General features: G+C 37.0%; 1 protein-coding gene across 14 annotated transcripts in view; it reads left to right on the top strand.

Annotated features, from left to right (window-relative positions):
- ADAM11 (ADAM metallopeptidase domain 11) overlaps window positions 1-20577 on the top strand; it is a 154841-nt gene that overhangs the window by 87035 nt on the left and 47229 nt on the right. For 13 of the 14 annotated variants that reach the window (XM_058184100.1, XM_058184099.1, XM_058184098.1 and 10 more), the window contains 4 exons: window positions 4301-4367; window positions 8079-8164; window positions 8745-8811; window positions 18207-18276. In XM_058184100.1, the coding sequence (XP_058040083.1) occupies window positions 4301-4367; window positions 8079-8164; window positions 8745-8811; window positions 18207-18276 (290 nt within the window). The remainder of the gene's footprint in view (window positions 1-4300; window positions 4368-8078; window positions 8165-8744; window positions 8812-18206; window positions 18277-20577) is intronic. The other variant, XM_058184104.1, reaches the window with a different exon arrangement.

Here is a 20577-nt window from a genome sequence, read left to right as displayed (position 1 = left end):
TGAATCAAGTTTTGATCTCCAAGATGTAAAAAAGATGTTGAGACTGTAGAAAGAGTGCAGAGAAGAGCAACAAAGATGATTAGGGACTGGAGGCTAAAACATATAAAGTATGGTTGCTGGAATTGGATATGTTTAGTTTAATGAAAAGAAGGATTAGGGGGTGACATGATCCAATATCTCAGGAGTTGCCACAAAAATGAGGGGGTCAAGCTATTCTCCAAAGCACCTGAGGGCAGAATAAGAAGCAATGGATGGAAGCAACTTAGAACTAAGGAGAAATTTCCTGACAGAACCATTAATCAGTGGAACAACTTGCCTTGTGAGTGCTCCAACACTGGAAGTTTTTAAGAAGAGATTGGACAGCCATTTGTCTGAAATTTGTATAAGCAGGAGGTTGGACTAGAAGACCTCCAAGGTCCCTTCCGGTCTGTTACTCTATTCTATCATTGTACAAATCTAGAGAGTGATCCTATGTAAAATATTTTTTATCCAATCCTTTTTTCATATACAACTTAAGGCAGCAAACATACAATATTCCTTCTTCCTCCTATTTTCCCCACAACAGCAACCCTGTAAAGTAGATTGGGCTGAGAGAGAATGAGTGGCCCAGAGTCACTCAGCTGACTTTCATGACTAAGGCAGGATTAGAACTCATAGTCTCCTAGTTTCTAGGCTAGCATTACACCAAACTGGTTCTCCAGTTATTCAATCATAATACTCTTATTAAACTTTTCATAATATAAAGATCTAGAAAAGAAATAGAAATAAATAAGGATTACTGACAGAAAAAATGAATTGATTTCCATTTAAGCATAGACTATAAAATAAATTTGGTAACAAATTCAGGACAATCAAAGGAAAGCATGTCTTCATACAATACAAATAAATGTGTATAATTCATTGCCACTATATCTAATGCCCATTAAAAGTGATGCCTGATTTATGATGGATAAGTTCATCAACGATTCTTAGTTCCAGTAGCAAAATATTCAGGAGAAGTGTATCTCTGCATAATAGATTCTGGGACAAATTGCAAGAGATTCTTGTGAATGTGTCGTACCCCAAATGTAGAAAGAGAAAGCTGAATTAGGTGGACTTGTACAAAATATGTTTCATTCAAATGATCCTTCAAGCATATAAATAAGCAGAAATTAATAAATTAACCTCTTCGATTACACAGAAAAATATCTATATTAGTGACAGTCTGGTGACCCCTTAGAGACTTTTTGCATGAAACAGAAAAAAGGCAAACATGACTTCTGATTTTGATGAGTAGAAAGAACTGGATAATAGAAAAAAGTTAGCCTTTTTTGGAATCATAGTGTAAGTCAATATTGTTCTTGTATTAGCTGCAGAAGAAATTGGAAGTTTCTTTCTATTTCTTTTGATTTTTTCTTTATGCATTTTTCCTCTTTTTTCTTCTTTTCTTCTTATTATTTTGGGTTAGCTTTTATGTTCTTCGCAAAACTTTTAATGATAGATAGATAATGATAGATAAATGGATGGATGGATGGATGGATAATGGAACAATGGTCATTTGGGCAAGTTTCTGAATATTTTATTCCATGATATCTTAAAGAGGAAATAATATATTAAGGTATAAACTTTCATCAGCTGTAAGATTCTTATGTCAAGTAGCAGATTTATGTATATAAGAGTAGAGAAAATAATAGAAAAATGTAATATATTTTTTGGGCAGGAGATAAAGTCTGTAATTATCTACAAATATGACAAATTATTACAGACTTTATCTCATAGTGACTATTCAGAGTGCAATAATAGATGATAATACAATTATCATAGTTTTAATTTGTTAATTAACAAATTTAATTTGTTCAATCTCAATAATGAGATTGAACAACGCTGTTATCTCAATTCAGGTATTTATTTTAAAAAACTGCATATGGAATAAGCCATGTCTTAGCTTAAATTATACATCATGTTCTTCTCTCCAAAAGAAGAGACCAAGATCTCATGGATGAATTGCAATATGGGAGGTGTGAAATTTTTAACGTGGGAGTCTTCACATATGTCAGCATCTCCCAATTTGGTGACTTCCAGTATGTAGATTTCCAATACTCTTTTAATTCTCAGAATCTTGGCTGGGAGTTGTTAGAACTGAAATTTAAGGCTTCTTTATTGGCAAAATCTGAGGTGGTGGTAGGCAAATTCATAGGCAAGGATGTGGGTGCATACTTTTCCTTAACATATGGTTGTAACAGAGTGTTTGACAGGATAGGAGTTACAATGTGTTGATTTTGTATTTCTGATGGCAAGCCAAGATATGTGGCAGCAAATGTGTAAGAAGGTGTGCTTGTCTTCCTGTTTGTTTATGTAGGTGGGTATGCATATGTTTGCGTGATAAGACTGAATGCTTGTTATGAGTGGAAAGGGCCACTGCAGTTATACGAGCTTTGTCCCATCTGCTTTTATTAAACAATTATGAAACATACTTGTAACTGAACACAGCTAAAAAAAGAAGAAATGGAAATGTCTAGTTCCAGAGAATTTTCTAGATACATTGATTATGTTGATCTATGACTGTATTAAAGATTTGTTTTAATTTATATTTGTTGATAATTCTTGTGCTAATTAAAATATTGAGATATGGAAGGGGAAACACAGTTTTTTATTTCTAAAAAGGAGTTTCAATACTGAAGTATGCATCTCCTGCATATGCTTCATCTGATGAATTTGGAAATGTTATAACTACATAACAATGAGAGAAAGTCACTCTGTACTTGCTTAGTGACACTCTACACTTGTTATTTATAACTTCCAGAGATGTCTTGTCAATGAAAAACAGTTTTACTGCTTTTGTTGTAGTCAAATTTCAGTCCTTCTATCTCAGAAACTATTTTGCAGTATTACATCAGTATTTGTCAGAGGTTTTTTATTTGTGGGTGCATGTGTACAAATGGGAAACAATGCAAGCAAACTATTGACTACGACTGACACCATATTTGCTCATTTTGTGCATGTGATTATAGTCATAATTAATTCCATTCAGATCCCAGTGTTTGTTCATTTATTATTATTCATTTAAATTTACTAACCACCTAACTTCAGGGGACTCGTGAAAATATGATTATGTGCATAATGTATATCAATATATAAACTTCTGTGTACATATTGCAAGTTTAAATAGGATATAAATAGGGGCGTGGCTGTGAGAAACCAGCAATTTTTTTTCATGCAGTGATTTATTATTATATGAGCCATGAAATATTGTAAAGATATTTGGCTTTTTTTGACATTATCTCCTAAATTTGTGTCTAAATATATATCTGGGGTGAATGTAGTTCGAAGCACTATGCTTGAAGGGTGTGATTAGGTGAGTGCCTTTTAATATTTAATAAGGCATCTGGAAACATTTCTGTTCATCTGTCCTTCTGCTCTATCCTGCAAATAAATTAAGTTCAGGGTTAGGCACTGGATTGCTGTAAGATGAGGTTGCTGGTGATGAGTCTTAGTCCGTAACTAGATATGGTGTGGTAAATGAGCAGGTCAGGTAACTGAGTTTCACCCCTGGACTGTGCCTGCTTTTACCCAGGAGTCCAGATGCCCTGAAAAATGACCTGAGCAAAGCTCAATGTTCATTTTCTGTGTTGGAATTTGCTGGGGCTATAGAACTAAAGGAAATATGAAGGGCTATTTGCCAGGGACTAATATCTGCTAATAATAGTGCATCTGGGAAGAATGTTTGTAGAATGCTACAGATATGTGGATTTCAATCATGAAATCAACACATCTGTATTGAGGAAAGGCAAGCTTTGTTATTTGCCAAATTAGATTTGCCAAATAATGAATTCTAGTTCCTTGCTCAGTTAATCCATTTCTTTTTCATCCAAGGAATCTTCTCATGCAAGTCTTTGCAGAGAAGATCTGCATTCAGAAGCTAAGTTGAGAGATCCTAGAAGAAAAACAATGTGGGAATCATTGGAGACCAACAGCAAGAGATTGTTCATGCCAGTCTGGAGAGCTCACAATGTAGCTCATGCTTTGCAAGATAAAGCCCCGGTCACAATAGTGATTCAAGAAATTTCTTATGACATGCACCCATACAAGTGCCATGACTGTCTACTAGAAGATAGTTTAGAGTAGTTATACTGAGCAAAGGAGAGTGGGCAAACAGGGATAGGATCGGTCACACAAAAGAAATGACAAAAGTTTAGTGTCCTCAATCCTGTTAATTTTATAAGAATGGTTTAGGAAAACAGGAGAAAAATGAGGCAGATTTGATCTCAAATATAAGATGAAAGTGTTTATATAACTTTCATCCTTTGTCTTCTCCTATCAGCCATCTCTTGTCCTTAAATTATGTGGAACGTCATTTTGGACAGGATGGAAATGCCAGCCACACCACGGTAAGGAATCTAAAGATCTATATCTGTATTGCTTGACTTAATATTTGAAAATGTGTAGAGTGCCTTTGCATCCAGAGGGAGGGGAGGGAGTGGAGGGAAGAGGGAGAAGGAGAAGACTGCTACAAGACCTTGACCTGAATTTATTTCAGGCTAATTCTCCCATCAGTTAAACATGAAAGAACTAACTGGGTGGGGCAGTGGGAAGATTGTGGATGGGAGGAGTGCTGGTTGTACTTTGCAGCTGCTAGAGCAAAGATGTAGATTGCAGATGCTGAGTCCGAAAAAGAATGAATGGATGATCCAGAAATAGCCCTGCTATCCCGGCAAAAGGAAGCTTCACAAGTAGAGCATCAATAATACTAAGTGCTTGCTAAGTGGTTGGTCACACACAGCCTCCCAAGCAGCTGCAGCCAATCCTTGAGTCCATCCACTTTATTTCCCTGCTTTGCCAGAAGCGATGGCTTCCCCCATTCTTGTCTAAGCTAACCTGAACCATGCTGTTTTCTATAAATAGTCATGAGAGGGAGGTCGTTGCTTGCTCATGCTGCAACAACCTTGAGCACAACAGGCAGTGCAGGGACACTTGTGAACTGTTTCATAGAAAAATGCAAGCAGGCAAAAGAAGGTCAGCAGACAGGCATGCCTTTGCACAGAGGGTATAGCTGGGTATTGGTGTGCCAATGTCATTTCGAGTATCATTTATCGTTCTTCACTGCTGCTGGTATTGTTCAAGGGCAGTATTATCCACACTGATTTTTCATTTTAAACGCCATGCTTCTTTCAGCTGTACGTTCAACATCACCATGTCATACCTGAAAAATAACATTTTGCCCTCTGTCATTCTCCAATAGTGCTGAACTATTGTTGATATTAAATTAAGTAATGCTGAATATGATAGGAGTTATAGGGTAGAAAACCACATCTGGAGGTTACTGGATAGTAGAAAACTAGAACATCAGGAATCCATATTTGGAGAGTGGAAAATAGTGGAAAGTCTTATGAGAGTCTGCCTGTCCACGTATGTTCTGATTTATTCTCTGGTCATCTCTTGCCTTGGTTCCTGTAATCATCTCTTTTTCACCATAATTTCAGAAGACTTTAGCTAATTTCCTTAGTCCTCTGCCTGACGTCTGCATAGTTTATATCTCTACATAGCCATCCTACACTAATCCTTTCCTTATTATCTCCCCAAAAGCTGAAATATCAAGATCTGAATTATACAGGACAGGGAAGACAGTTCCCATTCAAATGAGATGGTCATGCAATCCACACAGAGAGAACATGTAAAAATGTTTTGTTTAACAGATGTCAGGACCAGATTTTTGATATTTTAAAGGCCATGAACATGAAAGGAGTTCAAGGGATTTGAAGTCATCTTTCAACAGTGGACTTGACTGAACAAATATTATGATAATCTGGTAATAGTTTTTCCGCTATGATGAGAAGTATTTTGCTTCCAAATTTGTATTAAGCTTGTAAATTATCATATGCAGGCAGCTCTGAAAAATTTGTTCTCTTTTTGGCTATGCAAAGATGTGTAAGTGTAACTATAACAACAAAGAAATTGAATTTCTTCCACTTTACCTTGCTATTTTTTGTCATTTTTTCATGCCTATTTATTTTTTATATTAGAGCAGTAGTAGTATTTTTTATTTGATTAATGACCAACTAATTTAAAACAATAATAGCAAAATGAAACCATTTTAGTTCAAAGTTTATTTAGCATATACTAAAAGACAAATCACACATTAATTTATATCTCTACTGCTGTAATGTTATATCCAAATAATGATAATGTAATTTAAAAAACCCACCAATTTCTTTTAGCTATTTGCTTTAGAGCAAGTTCTGAAAAAAGAGCTACCTAAAATAGTAACATGCAAAAAAGCAAAGGGTATGATCTTCTAAAAATAATTAAGAAAACAAAACCTAGTGCCAGAAAAATACAACTGAACACTCACACATCTTTGATGTAACAAAGCATAAATCATTAAATTTGTTTACCTTATCCATAGGAGGAGCCATTGTCCAACAGCAAAGTGCACCCATTTTTATTTGGAAGGCCTCAAGATCGGTTTATTGCTTATTTTCATAGCAATTTTATAACAAATTACAGCAACAAAAAACTAAAAAAACTAAAAAAGGGAAAAATTAGATGAAAAGAAAAAAGAAAAGAAAAAAAAAAGACTATAATAAAGAAAAAAGACATATAGAAAGGAATGGCTTCCCTCTTTATCACAAGCATAAATAATTTTAATAACTTATTAAAGGTAAAGGTAAAGATTTCTCCCTGTCTGAGTTGTGCCTGACTCTAGGGTCAGAAATGCTTATTTCCATTTCTTAGCCAAGGGAGTCAGGGTTTTCTGAAGACATTTCCGTGGTCATGTAGCCAGCAGAACTATACATTGAAGTGCACAAAACACTGTTACCTTCCCACCAAAGTGGTACCTATTTATCTACTCATATTTGCATGCTTTCAAATTGCTAGGTCGTGCAGGATTCGAATCTAGGTTGTATATATCCAGCGTCCCCAATAACTTATTACCTTCTCTTAACATAAAGAAATGATCTCTCCTTCCCATATCCCATCTGTTATTTAGAAATAAATTCCTAAAACCTCATCATTTCAACTCCAATCATCAAAAGTGCATGAGTCATTATAGAAATAACAAAATATATGTTTTAACCTTGATCAACAAAACCAACTCTATATTTCTTAGATTTATTTCTAACTTTCTGATGTTTAGTCACTTCAGATAGTGTCATAGATCTAGAAGTTTATTTCTTTTCATTTTTTTTCTTTGTCCCTTCTCATAAATGTTTTCAAATCTTCATAAAATATTTATCTGGGCTTACTCTCTTGATTTGTTATTTGTATATCCCTTTTAATTATGACTATATCATCTAGTTTCTTTTGTATGTTCATGTAACATTGTTTCTTATAGCATGCTATTTTTAAACCCACTTTTAAATTGGTCTCAGTATTGTCTGATAAAAGTTGTTCCTTTTCCATATTATCTTTTAAATAAAGTCTATCTATAGAGGCAGTCATTATTAAAATTACCTTCTGGGTCCATTGTTGAAAAATATGCTTCAGTATATCCAGTATTAAAATATTTTGCTCCATTCTGTATTTGTAAGTCAAATTTAAATATTTGTTTCTTTTAATTGTAACCTTATTTGCTTCTATTTCATTTAGTGTCCAATTTTTAAAATCCTATGGTTAAAAAAAAAGAATGAAAAACAAAAGTATTTTCCTAGGGGAAGGATTTTTTATAATTAATTCCAAACTCATATTTCAAATTTATCTGGACTCTTAGTCCATCCGTAACTTTCTAAATAATATTTTCGCTCTTTGTTTCAAATAGTTTTTAAGTCCTTAAACTTAAACATATTTCTTTATTCCCCCCCTTCCCCCCCAAAAAATATTTCCATTCTTCCTGCTCTGTTGGATACTCTATTTCTCTGATCTCCAATAAACCAACTGCACACACTTTATGCCACCCATCCTTTGAGTGACTGATGACATCAACCACTATGCTTCTGGAGTAGCATAGAGAATCTGAATGGTAGTGCTGTGGTGGAGAGGTTTTATTTGTCCCTTGCTAGTTGGTTGCTTATTTTGCTTCCTGTATTGAAGAACAAGCCAATTCGCATTACAAGAACTTAAGCAGATAAAAGAAAACATGATGTTTTTTACATCTCTTTTAGGGAACAAGTGAGCACTGTTACTATCAAGGCAATCTCCGTGGAGAAGCCAACTCCTTTGTGGCTTTATCTACCTGCCATGGCCTACAGTAAGTAAGGAATGGTAAAATGGGAAAAGGAACCAAGACAAAAAGCCTGGTTTCCATCAAGGCAAAGTCAGTTGTGTTTTTTTTAATTGACTGTTAGATATGGTCATGTTTTGATCTTTTGTAGATAAGTAGAAGTTTAGACATTTAAAAATTAATAACTCTGATAACAGACATTTAAAAAATAATAATTTTGATCAATCAGAAACCTGATTAAAGTTGCTACTTCAATGCTGAGTGGCCTTGGGGGTGATGTCAGCATGGTGCAATTGTGGCTTCTATCATACTGAAAAGGTCAGTTTAGTGCCTGTGAATAATATTTCCTAATCATTCTTAAAGGCATATAATCTGCATATAGACATTTCTTGGTCCAGATTCTAATTTTATTTCCCTGAGTGAGAGGAATAAGTAATGTCAACTATGGAAATGCTTAGAATGCAACTGTTTAGAAACCGTGCAACTTTGTTCTAATGAAGTTACTGATGCCTGCCTGAATATTGTTTATTAATTTTTTCCTCCTAATGTAAATACAGTTGCTTTTGTGTTTTATGTAACCTCTTCATATTTCTTTGCGCTTCTTCAGTGGTGTTTTCTCTGATGGAAAAGATGTGTACCTCCTGAAGCCTCATGATTCACTCGAACATCAAGCGGTAAGGAAAGCTTGGCCCGGGCTGTAATTCCATCACTGCCATGGAGATACTTCACTTGTGTTTCATCCCCAGAGGTGAAAGGAAGTTCGTCTTGGCTCCCTTCCCTCCTGTAAACTGTAAACTTCTGTAGATATTGGAAGTCTGTTCTAAGGCAGGGTCAGTGTCAAAGTGAGGTGTCTGGGCAAAATTACTGGCATTGAATTGCAGAGGCCCGGATTCAAATCTCTCTTCAGCCAGAAAGCTCACTTGAAGGATATCAGCAACCATTGTCTATCAGACCAACCGACATCACTAGGTTGTTCCTAGGATAAATGATAACAATTACAAGGTACACAGTTGCTTTAAGCAATAGTGACATATAAGTATAATACACATAAATTCTATTTAGACTTTCTTGGCATAGTAACAGAAAGAGAAAAAAATGCCAGCTTTAAAACTGTGAAGTCAGACCCATGCAGGGCTAATTAACTCCAACCTTTATCAAGAAATTGTTGCGTGTTTTATTTTTCTCAACACTTTTTGTTGTACACTACAATCAGTGTATTGATTTTAAAATTACCTTTCTTTCTCCCAAAGGGATATTATGGTTGCAAATCCTCCAGAAGTTGCTAAAGTAAATACCATATTCAGATTCTAAAATTTCTGCTCCAATATGAAGCTATATCATATCTGCTTCCAAAGAATTAGGGATTTTCTATAGTGCTAGATGGCTTAGGTAGCTTCTAAATCTGCTCTCCCCACCCCCCTCCACAACTTGGCCTAACGTATTTCCAGAAGCCACTCTTCTGTAAAAGCCATGATAAGAAGTTTTCCAAGGTGCTTTCCTTGAATGTTGTTACCATAGCAGCAAAGGGAAGGAGATTGCATTTCCCACCCACCCCTCCGGATAACCTGCTTCCTCTACCTTCTTACTTCTCATCTACCTCAATTTGCAGACATGTTTTACTTTATTCCAATTGATCATTTTAGAGATTGCTCGATGAAAAACATGGTAGGGGAACGTTATAATATTTTACCCAAAAAGTATTGGAGAAAAAAGAAATTGCGATAACATAAACACGAACTCCAACTTAACATAAGAAACTGATTTTCAACATTAGGGTGTTTGAATATTGTAATAGGTGAACCATTAAGTAAGAAACAATTTTTAAGCATGAACAGGCTGTTCTTCAGTCTTGAAAAACATAACACCTTAGTATATACGGCACTTCTATACAGAATCTTTTCAACAGTTTAGAAACAGTTCCAAAGCTGTGAGATCTCACAATATTGGCTAACAGAGAACTGACTCATGCTTCTTTTGGCTTTTCACCAGTTTATCTAAAATTGGGGCAAAGCTGATGTTTTTCTTTGCAAAGTTTCAGATATCTAAAACATGTAAATGATTTTATCTCTCATAGATGGAATTCTTGCTTCCACCCTTTGACTATTCTTATCCTATATGTGCATGCTATTAATTCTCAGGTCCTTTAAGAGAAAAGGATAAAAAAGATGTTGAGACTCTAGAAAGAGTGCAGAGAAGAGCAACAAAGATGATTAGGGGACTGGAGGATAAAACATATGAAGAACGGTTGCAGGAACTGGGTATGTCTAGTTTAACAAAAAGAAGGACTAGGGGAGACATGATAGCTGTGTTCCAATATCTTAGGGGCTGCCACAAAGAAGAGGGAGTCAGGCTGTTCACCAAAGCACCTGAGGGTAGAACAAGAAGCAATGGGTGGAAACTGGTCAAAGAAAGAAGCAACTTAGAACTAAGGAGAAATTTCCTGACAGTTAGAACAATTAATAAGTGGAACGACTTGCCTTCAGAAGTTGTGAATGCTCCAACACTGGAAATTTTTAAGAAAATGTTGGATAACCATCTGACTGAGATGGTATAGGGTTTCCTGCCTGGGCAGGGGGTTGGACTAGAAGGCCTCCAAGGTCCCTTCCAACTCTGATGTTATGTTATGTAAAAGATGGCTTAGTAACTTTGTGGCTTTCATAACATCACAGGGGTTGTTTTGCACACAACTGAACATAAAAATGAAAGCAAGAACAGGGGTAGTGATGCTAGCAATTATTTCTTTTTACACATACCCTGTAAAAGTTTTAAAAAATATTTTTTATCATATAAGCTTCTCCAGGTAATATAAAGAGGAATAACAGAAGAATAAAGATACAAAAAGCAAAGTAGAAGAAAAACTACTAATAAAACTTACAGTAGTGGCCAAAACTATGGAAACTTTTTGAGAAAATTGTATTTTTGAGATTTGATGGCTAATAACACCACTTTTTTTTAAAGTAGTACCATAAAATTATATATCAATGGAAAGATAATTTAATCAAGAATGTAATACAACAAAGATTGTTCAATTATCTGTATTCTATGAAACGTTATAGCCACATAACCAGCAAAAGGAAGCACAACTTGCTTAGGTTGATATCTGGTAGCTTTCCTTCATCTGATTGTAGCCAATGAGCATGAGTGTGTAGAGAGCCAATTAGGTGTCATCCTGTTTTGCCAATGGGCCAATCAGATCACAGTAGGATTCAGTTATTGATGTCATCCTGTTGAAGGTGAGAGGAGGACATTTGTCAGTGTGTTATGTGATCGCTATCACGTTGGTTAGGTTTTCTTGTGTTCTTTCATTTAGTGAGCTTGTAAAATGTAATAAAATTAAAGTAATGGTGCAAAGAGTTGACTGGTTGCCCAGAAAGTGATGTAAAAACTTGTTCACTTATTAAGTGAACAAGGCTACAGTTATAAAAAAATTAGAAGAAAAATTGATGGAAACTTAACCAAAGGTGGCATTTCTAAGTTTTGAAGAGGTTTAAGGAGACTCAATCACTACAAACCCACACTGGTAAAGGCAGGAAAAGGTGCACAACAGCAAGTGATAATAGAAGAATTAAGAGACTGTGCCTACGTGACAGAAGAAAATCATCTGGGTGTATACAAGATAAAATGGCGCAATGTAATGTGAAGTTGAGTGCAAGGACTATTCGGTGCAGATGGCAGGAATTTGGCCTAAAATCCAGACTTGCATGAAAAAAGCTGCTATTCTAATAGCATATCCTTCATAAAAGTTATTGCATTACATTCTTGATTAAATTATTTTTCTATTGATATATAGTTTTATGATATGACTCAAAAAAGTGGTGTTACTAGCCATGAAACCTCAAAAATAATGTACACTTTCCCCACTTTTCCCAGAAGGTTTCCACAATTTTGGCCACTAAGTAAAAATATAATAATAATAAACAACTTTTAGCAGTGCCTTTACTCATTCCCTTCCATTTATTTTCCCAACCACTACCTAGATATTTTTTTGCTATGGAAATGCACATCAATAGTTGAAAAATTAATGAGAGAACAATCAAAGAGAGCTTTGTAGCAGAACATCTATTTATATGTGGATATTCCACATTCTTTCCCTGTCACCCATGTTAAAAGGTTTTTGAATGATCAGGAAGACTTAAGACACTGAAGAGCTGTCAGAATATGTGATGGTAGTTGTAATGTTATGTTAGCTCTAGTACAGCAATGGCTGTTTTCCAGACTGAGTGTCCAAAGCACATGTGCGAATGTGCGCCCAACTCCCAAAATGCAATGCATGTGCGCCCCCCGTTCATGCGCCCTACCCCCGCACATTTGTATGCCCCCCCACATGCAGCCTGCCCCCCCCACATCTGTGCATGGCCCCCTGCCTGCCCCTGCACATGTGCACGCATGCACCCCGCCCCCTCCGTGTGCAGCAGAGACTCGAAGACCAGCTGGCCAGCAGGAGGCACATGGGCATGCACGGTAGAGCTGAACTGGGGTGACAGCTTGCGTGCCCACAGAGAGGGCACTGCGTGCCACCCCTGGCACACATGCCATACGTTCGCCATCACAACTTTAGTATGATGCAGTTTGTTGTAAATGGACCTATGAGGCTTTGAAAAATAAAATAATGCTATGTGGTATAGAACTGATGGGGTAGCATGGCAGGCAGAAGCCAATGTATGGGAGGGGGAGGATGAAATTAGCTAAGGGATGGAATCCTGAAAAAGGAAATCTATGCCATACATAGAGGAGAAGTCTGAAAAATGAGATTGTAAAAAAAAAATAAATGAGGAGACGCAGTGGCTCAGGGGCTAGGATGTTGAGCTTGTTGATCGAAAGCTCGGCAGCTCAGTGGTTCGAATCCCTAGTGCTGCCGTGTAATGGAGTGAGCTCCCGTTACTTGTCCCAGCTTCTGCCAACCTAGCAGTTTTGAAAGCACGTAAAAATGCAAATAGAAAAAATAGGGACCACCTTTGGTGGGAAGGTAACAGCTTTCCGTGCGCCTTTGGCGTTGAGTCGTGCCGACCACACGACCACAGAGATGTCTTTGGACAGCGCTGGCTCTTCGGCTTTGAAACGGAGATGAGCACCATCCCCTAGAGTCTGCAACAACTAGCACATATGTGCGAGGGGAACCTTTACCTTTTAAAAAAATGAGGCAGTAGCAATCTTTATTGTACACAGAAAAATTGAAAAAGAAAAAGAAAAGAAAAGCAGTTTTGCATTATGTGATTAAAAAAACAAACAAATGCTGTCTGGTGTGGAGAAATTCAGAGAGGAGAGCTAAAAGGAGACGCCCAGAGAAAGAGGTGGTTAATTGCTAAATAGGGGCCTTTTTACAACACCATGGTTCCATTGCCCAATCCTTCAAAAGCAACCTGAGCTGATTTGCAGTAATTTTCACTTCTACCCGAACTCAAAATGCTGAACACAGCATGAGCCAATCAGTTCTTCCTACCAGTTGTCCGCTAGAAGGCTCGGGTTAATGGCATTCAATCAGTACAATACCAGCAGGTTGCACTCATGCTTGGTGATATAAAGAAAAAAACAGTTGTTGCTGTTTCTCTATGAGAAGCAGGGATAATTTAGTTTGAGCAGGACCTTAGAGTCAAGGTGAGGTACATTCTCACTGATAGAAAATGGCATGCCTGTAAATTCTTCAGAGTTCTATCAGTGCAAATGGAAAATTTGCCTTTGACCGATTCTAGATATGGTAGCAACTGAGCCAAAAATAAATCAGTTTAGCTGCTGCATACAGCATGAGAGTATACACCTGGAGGCATCTTCTGAAACAAGGCAAAGACACTATGTGGAACACAGATTACAAAAAAGTCTTCCATGGTTACTGTGGCTATGTGGGGCACTAGAATTGGCCCTCACATTTGGCTTTTCAGCTCAAGATTATAGTGTAATGAACATCAATGTAGAGACTGGAACTATGGTAGTAACTTACGTTATCTTTTCAAACAATATACATTTGTCTGGAGAACTGAAGGTACTTTAAAAGCAAAGAATCCTTCAGTGTGATTTTAAATTCCTGCTTGTTTGGAGTACAAGTAATATGAATGAATTACACGTAAGCACATTTTCTTTAGGCCTTCAAATTTGTTGTTGTTGTTAGTTACGAAGTCATGTCCGACCCATCGTGACCCCATGGACAACATTCCTCCAGGCCTTCCTGTCCTCTACCATCTTCTGGAGTCCATTTAAGCTCATGCTGACTGCTTCAGTGACTCCATCCAGCCACCTCATATTCTCTATCATCCCTTTCTTCTTTCGCCTTCAATCTTCCCCAGCATTAGGCTCTTCTCCAGTGAGTCCTTCCTTCTCATTAGGTGGCCAAAGTATTTGAGTTTCATCTTCAGGATCTGGCCTTCTAAAGAGCAGTCAGAGTTCAACTCCTCTAGGACTGACCAGTTTGTTCGCCTTGCAGTCCAAAGGATTTGCAAGAGTCTTCTCCAGCACCATAGTTCAAAGGCCTCGATTCTTTCGTGCTCAGCCTTTCTTATGGTCCAATTTCCACAGCCATATATTGCAACTTGGAAAACCATAGCCTTGACTATTCACACTTTTGTTGGCAGGGTGATGTCTCTGCTCTTTAGTAAGCTATCTAGATTTGCCATAGCTTCCTCCTCAGGAGCAAGCGTCTTTTAATTTTTGGCTGCAGTCCCCATCTCTTGGAGCCCAGGAAAATAATATCTGTCACTACCTCCATTTCTTCACCACCTATTTGCCAGTAATTGAGAGGGCTGGATGCCATGATCTTAGTTTTCTTACTGTTGAGTTTCAAGCCAATTTTTGCACTCTCCTCCTTCACCCGTATCAAGAGGCTCTTTAGTTCCTTTTCGCTTTCTGCCATTAGAGTAGTATCATCTGCATATCTGAGGTTGTTGATATTTCTCCCGGCAATCTTAACTTCAACTTTTGATTCATCTAGCCCTGCCTTTCTCATGATGTGTTCTTCATATAAGTTAAATAGGCAGGGTGATAGTATACAGCCTTACTGGACTCCTTTCCCAATTTTGAACCAATCAGTGATTCGCTGTCCAATTCTCACTGTTCTTGACCCACATATAGGTTTCTCAAGAGACAAATAAGATGGTCTGGTACTCCCATCTCTATAAGAACTTACCACAATTTGTTGTGATCCACACAATCAAAGGCTTTATTAGCATAGTCAATGAAGCAGAAGTAGATGTTTTTCTGGAACTCCCTAGCTTTCTCCATGAACCAGCATATGTTGGCAATTTGATCTCTAGTTCCTCTGCCTCTTTGAAATCCTGCCTGTACTTCTGGAAGTTCTCGATCCACATACTGCTGGGCCTAGTTTGTAGAATTTTGAGCATAACTTTACTAGCATGTGATATGAGTGCAATGGTGTGATATTTTGAACATTCTTTGGCATTGCCTTTTTTTGAAATTGGAATGTAAACTGACCTTTTCCAATCCTGTGGCCATTGTTGAGTTTTTCAAATTTGCTGGCAAATTGGGTGTAGCAATTTTGCTGCACTTTTAAGATTTTGAATAGCTCAGCTGGAATACTGTCACCTCCACTACTTTGTTGTTGCTCAGATTTCCTAAGGCCCCTTTGACTTCACATTCTAGGATGTCTGGCTCAAGGTCAGTGACTACCTCATCTTGGTTATCAGGGACATTAAGTTCATTCTTATATAGTTCTGTGTAATTTTTGATCTTCTTAATCTCTTCTGCCTCTGTTAGGTCTTTACCATTTTGCTCTTTTATCATGCCCATCTTTGCATGAAACATTCCCTTCATATCTCCAGTTTTCTTGAAGAGATCTCTGGATTTCCCTATTCTATTGTTTTCTTCTATTTCTTTGCACTGTTCATTTAAGAAGGCATTCTTATCTCTTCTAGCTCTTCTCTGGAATTCTGCATTCAATTGGGTGCATTTTTCTCCCTTGCCTCCCCTTCTTTCCTCAGCTATTTGCAAAGCTTCCTCAGATAGCCGTTTTGGTTTCTTGCATTTCTTTTTCTTTGGGATGGTTTTAGTTTCTACCTCTTGTACAGTGTTGCGAACCTCTGTCCATAGTTCTTCAGGCACTCTGTCTATCAGATCTAATTCCTTAAATCTATTTGTCACTTCTACTGTATATTCATCAGGGATATGATTTAGTTCATACCTGAGTGGCATAGTGCTTCCCCTAGTTTCTTCAATTTAAGCCTAAATTTTGCAACGAGAAGCTCATGATCTGAGCCACAGTCAGTTCCTGGTCTTGTTTTTACTGACTGCATAGAACTTCTCCATCTTTGGCTGCAGAACATATAGTCAATCTGATTTCTGTGTTAACCGTCTGATGATGTCCATGTGTAGAGTCATCTCTTGGGTTGTTAAAAAAGAGTGCTATGACCATCATATTCTCTTGGCAAAATTCTATCAGCCTGTACTCCAAGGCCAAATTTGCCTGTTATTCCGGTTATCTTTTGGCTTCCTACTTTAGCATTCCAATCCTCCATCATTTTTTGGTGTTAATTCTATAAGGTGCTGTAGGGCTTCATAGAACTGATCAGTTTCATTCACTTCAGCACCAGTGGTTGGGGCATAGACTTGGACTACTGCAGTGATGAAATCCAAATTTTTTTACTACTGGTTCTGTGGGCATGGCTTGGAGGACGTGGTGGACTTGGTGGGCGTGGGTTGGTGGGCCTGGCAGGGGAAGGATATTGCAAAATCTCCATTCCCACCCCACTCCAGGGGAAGGATACTGCAAAATCCCCATTCCCACCCCACTGTGGGGCCAGCCAGAAGTGGTATTTGTCTGTTCTCTAAACTACTCAAAAATCTACTGCCAATTCTCCGAACTGCTCAAAATTCCCACTACCAGTTCTCCAGAAACTGTCAGAACCTGCTGGATTTCACCCTTGGACTACTGTGATATTGAATGGTTTGCCTTGGATTCGAACTGAGAGCATTCTGACATTTTGAGGATTGTATCCCAGTATTGCTTTTCCTATTCTTTTATTGACTATGAAGGCTACTCCATTTCTTCTGAGGCATTCTTGCCCGCAGTAGTATATCATCTGAATTAAATTCACCCATTCCTGTCCATTTTAGTTCGCTGATTTCTAAGATGTCGATGTTCAGTCTTGTCATCTCTTGTTTGACCATGTGCAGCTTGCCTTGATTCATGGATCTTACATTCTAGATTCCTATGGAGAAAAGATCTTTGCAGCATCAAACTTTCCTTTCACCATCAGATATATCCACAGCTGAGCGTCCTTTCGGCTTTTTTGCTTCATTCTTTCTGGCGCCACTAGTACTAGCCCTCTGCTCTTCCCCAGTAGCATATTGGACACCTTCTGACCTGAGGGGCTCATCTTCTGGCATCATCTCTTTTCTTCGTTTGGTATTATCCATGGGGTTTTCATAGCAAAGATACTGGAATGGATTGCCATTTCCTTCTCCAGTGGATCACATTTTGTCAGAGCTCTCTGCTATGACCTGTCCCTCTTGAGTTGCCCTGCATGGCATAGCTCATAGCTTCATTGAGCTCCGCAAGCCCCTTCGCCACGACAAGGCAGTAATCCGTGAAAGGGGGGGCTTCAAATAAATATATGTAAAGGAAGAAACTTGCTATCATGATCCTTCCTATTCTGTGATTAATTAATTCAACTCTCACAGATTGTCTGAAAAATTATCTTAATAGAGACCCAAGAGTGAATGAAATTGCAATGAATGGCGTAGTGGCCTAGTGGTGGAGACTTTTGCCTCCCATTTGGAAGGTTGAGAGTTCAGTCCTTGGGAGTTGGCAGATGTTTGTCTCTTAAGGTAGAAGGGGAAAAAAAGTTAATCTCTATCCAGTCGCCCAAACTCTACCTTGAATTAAGGGATTATAGGGTCATAAAAAGGGAGTTTAATGAATGAAATTGCACAATTCTGACATAAGAATGTAGGCAGCCTGGTTTTAGTCTTCCTATCCATTAGTAAAAAAAGGTAAAGGATTTTAAATAAATAACAATACTATGAACATTTTAATTAAACTGAAGTGAATTAAGTATTGCCTGATACCAATGTAAATACATGCTTTTTGTGGCAATATTTTTTTTCTTTTTTTAATCCCCTGCAGCAGGAGCCACTTCCTCACCAGATCAACCAGACACCAGTACCTCACATGTCCCGTGGTTGCACAGAACCAGGTAAACATGCCTTTATATCAAGAGGTTTTGGTGCCTTGTAATTAATTTTGAAATTGGGGTAAATAAGTTTCCAGCTTTTATCTCTGCATTCCTTTAAATTTTTAGAATTCTGTTCTTACCATAGTCCCAATAAATTACATGTATTCTATTGCAAATCTGCTGCATTTAATTTCTTTAATTTGTTGAGTACTGAGATACAAATGTATCCTCAATGAATCTTTCATTACCAATCTTTCCCCCTGACTTATGTGTATTTTATTTTCACCTATTTTCTTTTCCTTTGGGGGTACTTAAGGTGGGTAATTAAAAAAAAACAATTAAAAACCTAGATTAAACTTCCTAATAAAATAGATGGCATAATCGTCTAATAGTTGAAAGCCTGTTTAAAGAAATGATATGATTTTCAAAGGAATATGTTTCATGGTCTGAAAGAAACACAAGAAGTCTTCTCCTGCATTTAAAGTGGAGAATAGATTTGATATTTTATTTTATTATTTTATTTTATTATTTTAATTTTTTATTTTATTTATTTTTTATTTTATTCAATTTATGTAGCCAACCATTTGTGACTGAGTAACACAATATTTCAAAACAACCAATAAACAAAATATAGGAAAACAGTAAAAACAAAATAATCTTTAAAATCAAATAAAAAACTTAAAACTAAAATTATCTCCCCCCCACACATTAAAAAAAAAACCTCCATAAAAGGTAGGCAAGTGCAAGTCGTGGATCAATCATAGCCACTTCTTTGCTATATTTTACTCCAGTTGCAACTGCTAAACAGTCTTCAAAGAATAGCCTGAACCTTTTCTCCCCAATGTCTAATGAAATATGTAACCAGTTGAAAAATTTCCTTTGTGGCTGGATAACCTTGGTTTTAACTCAGAAGTCACAGTATTGGTTCTCAGTATAGACCTTGAGCTATTTGCTATTTTATTAAATTATCTGAAATGCCATTCTCATGCATATAGAATCCAATACTAAGTTTACTTTAACACGTGAAGACTGTCCAGAGTCTTCTATGCTTCTTGCAAACAGGAAATTTCCTATTTAGGTTTCTATCACATATTACCCCAGGATTCTTCAGAATTCAGGCCATTTTCCAGCTGGAGAAAAAAAAATTCTCAATTTTGATGTTCATTTTGGAATGGAGAAACTGCATTTTTTTTCCTGGTAACACCCCAAAGTATAATTGGAGTTTATTGTATCTTACTGGAGATACAGTAAATCTTTTGTTCAGAAAGAAATGGTTTTCCTTTGCCTGATATTGTGAAAAACAAATAGAGTTAAGAATTCCTGGAGACAACTTTCTGAAAATGAACAGTGTGTATGGTGTGTGAAAAGTTATGCAAAATTATAATAAATGGAGATACCACCAACACCTTCCAAATAACCAAAGGTGTACGCCAAGGATGTCCATTGTCGCCACTTCTTTTTATCCTAATATTAGAAGTATTTCTAAATAGCATAAGAGCAAATTGAGGAATAAAAGGAACAAAAGTTAAAGGAGAAGAGTTTAAAATATAGGCCTTCGCGGATGATATAGTATTCATCATTGAAGAGCCTTTGGAATCCGGTCCCACCCTAATACAAGAAATAGAAAGATATGGGGAAGTGTCTGACTTAAAATCAATAAAGGGAAAACTAAAATGATAGTTAAAAATTTAATAACCAAACGGAAGGAAGAATTGGAAATGGAAATGGGTTTACAAATTGTAAAAAAAATCAAATATTTAGGGATATGGCTAACAGCAAAATGTTCATCACTTAAGGAGGACAACTATATGGCTTTAGCTCAAAAATTAAAGATCGATTTGGAAAGATGGGTTAGGTTACAGCTATCACTTTTAGGTAGGATAGCAGTTATTAAGATGAATGTCCTACCTAAATTACTATACTTATTCCAGACAGTCCCCATATTATTAGACAGAAAATTCTTTGGAGAACTTAATAAAATTACCACAAAATTTGTCTGGGCAGGAAAGAAGGCAAGAATTAAATTATCCACTCTTCAAGATAGTAGAGATAAGGTGGCTTTGGACTTCCAGCATGGGAACTTTACCATAAGGGGGCATCTTTGGTTTGGATAAGGGAATGGGTCAATTTAAATAATAGAAGAATTATAGCATTGGAAGGCCATGATTTACAAAAGGGGTGGCACGCCTTCAGGTGTGATAAAGGAAGTTAGACACATTCATATTTTTACAGACATAGAATAAGAAATGCATTGGTACGGAATTGGCAAAACACAAGGAAAAAACACTATATGAAAATTCCTGGCTGGTTATCCACTATGGA

Source organism: Ahaetulla prasina, chromosome 4 (assembly GCF_028640845.1).
Source record: "Ahaetulla prasina isolate Xishuangbanna chromosome 4, ASM2864084v1, whole genome shotgun sequence".
Taxonomy (NCBI): Eukaryota; Metazoa; Chordata; class Lepidosauria; order Squamata; family Colubridae; genus Ahaetulla; species Ahaetulla prasina.
Note: the sequence above shows the minus strand (reverse complement) of the source record. Positions and strands in the feature narration are given on the sequence as shown.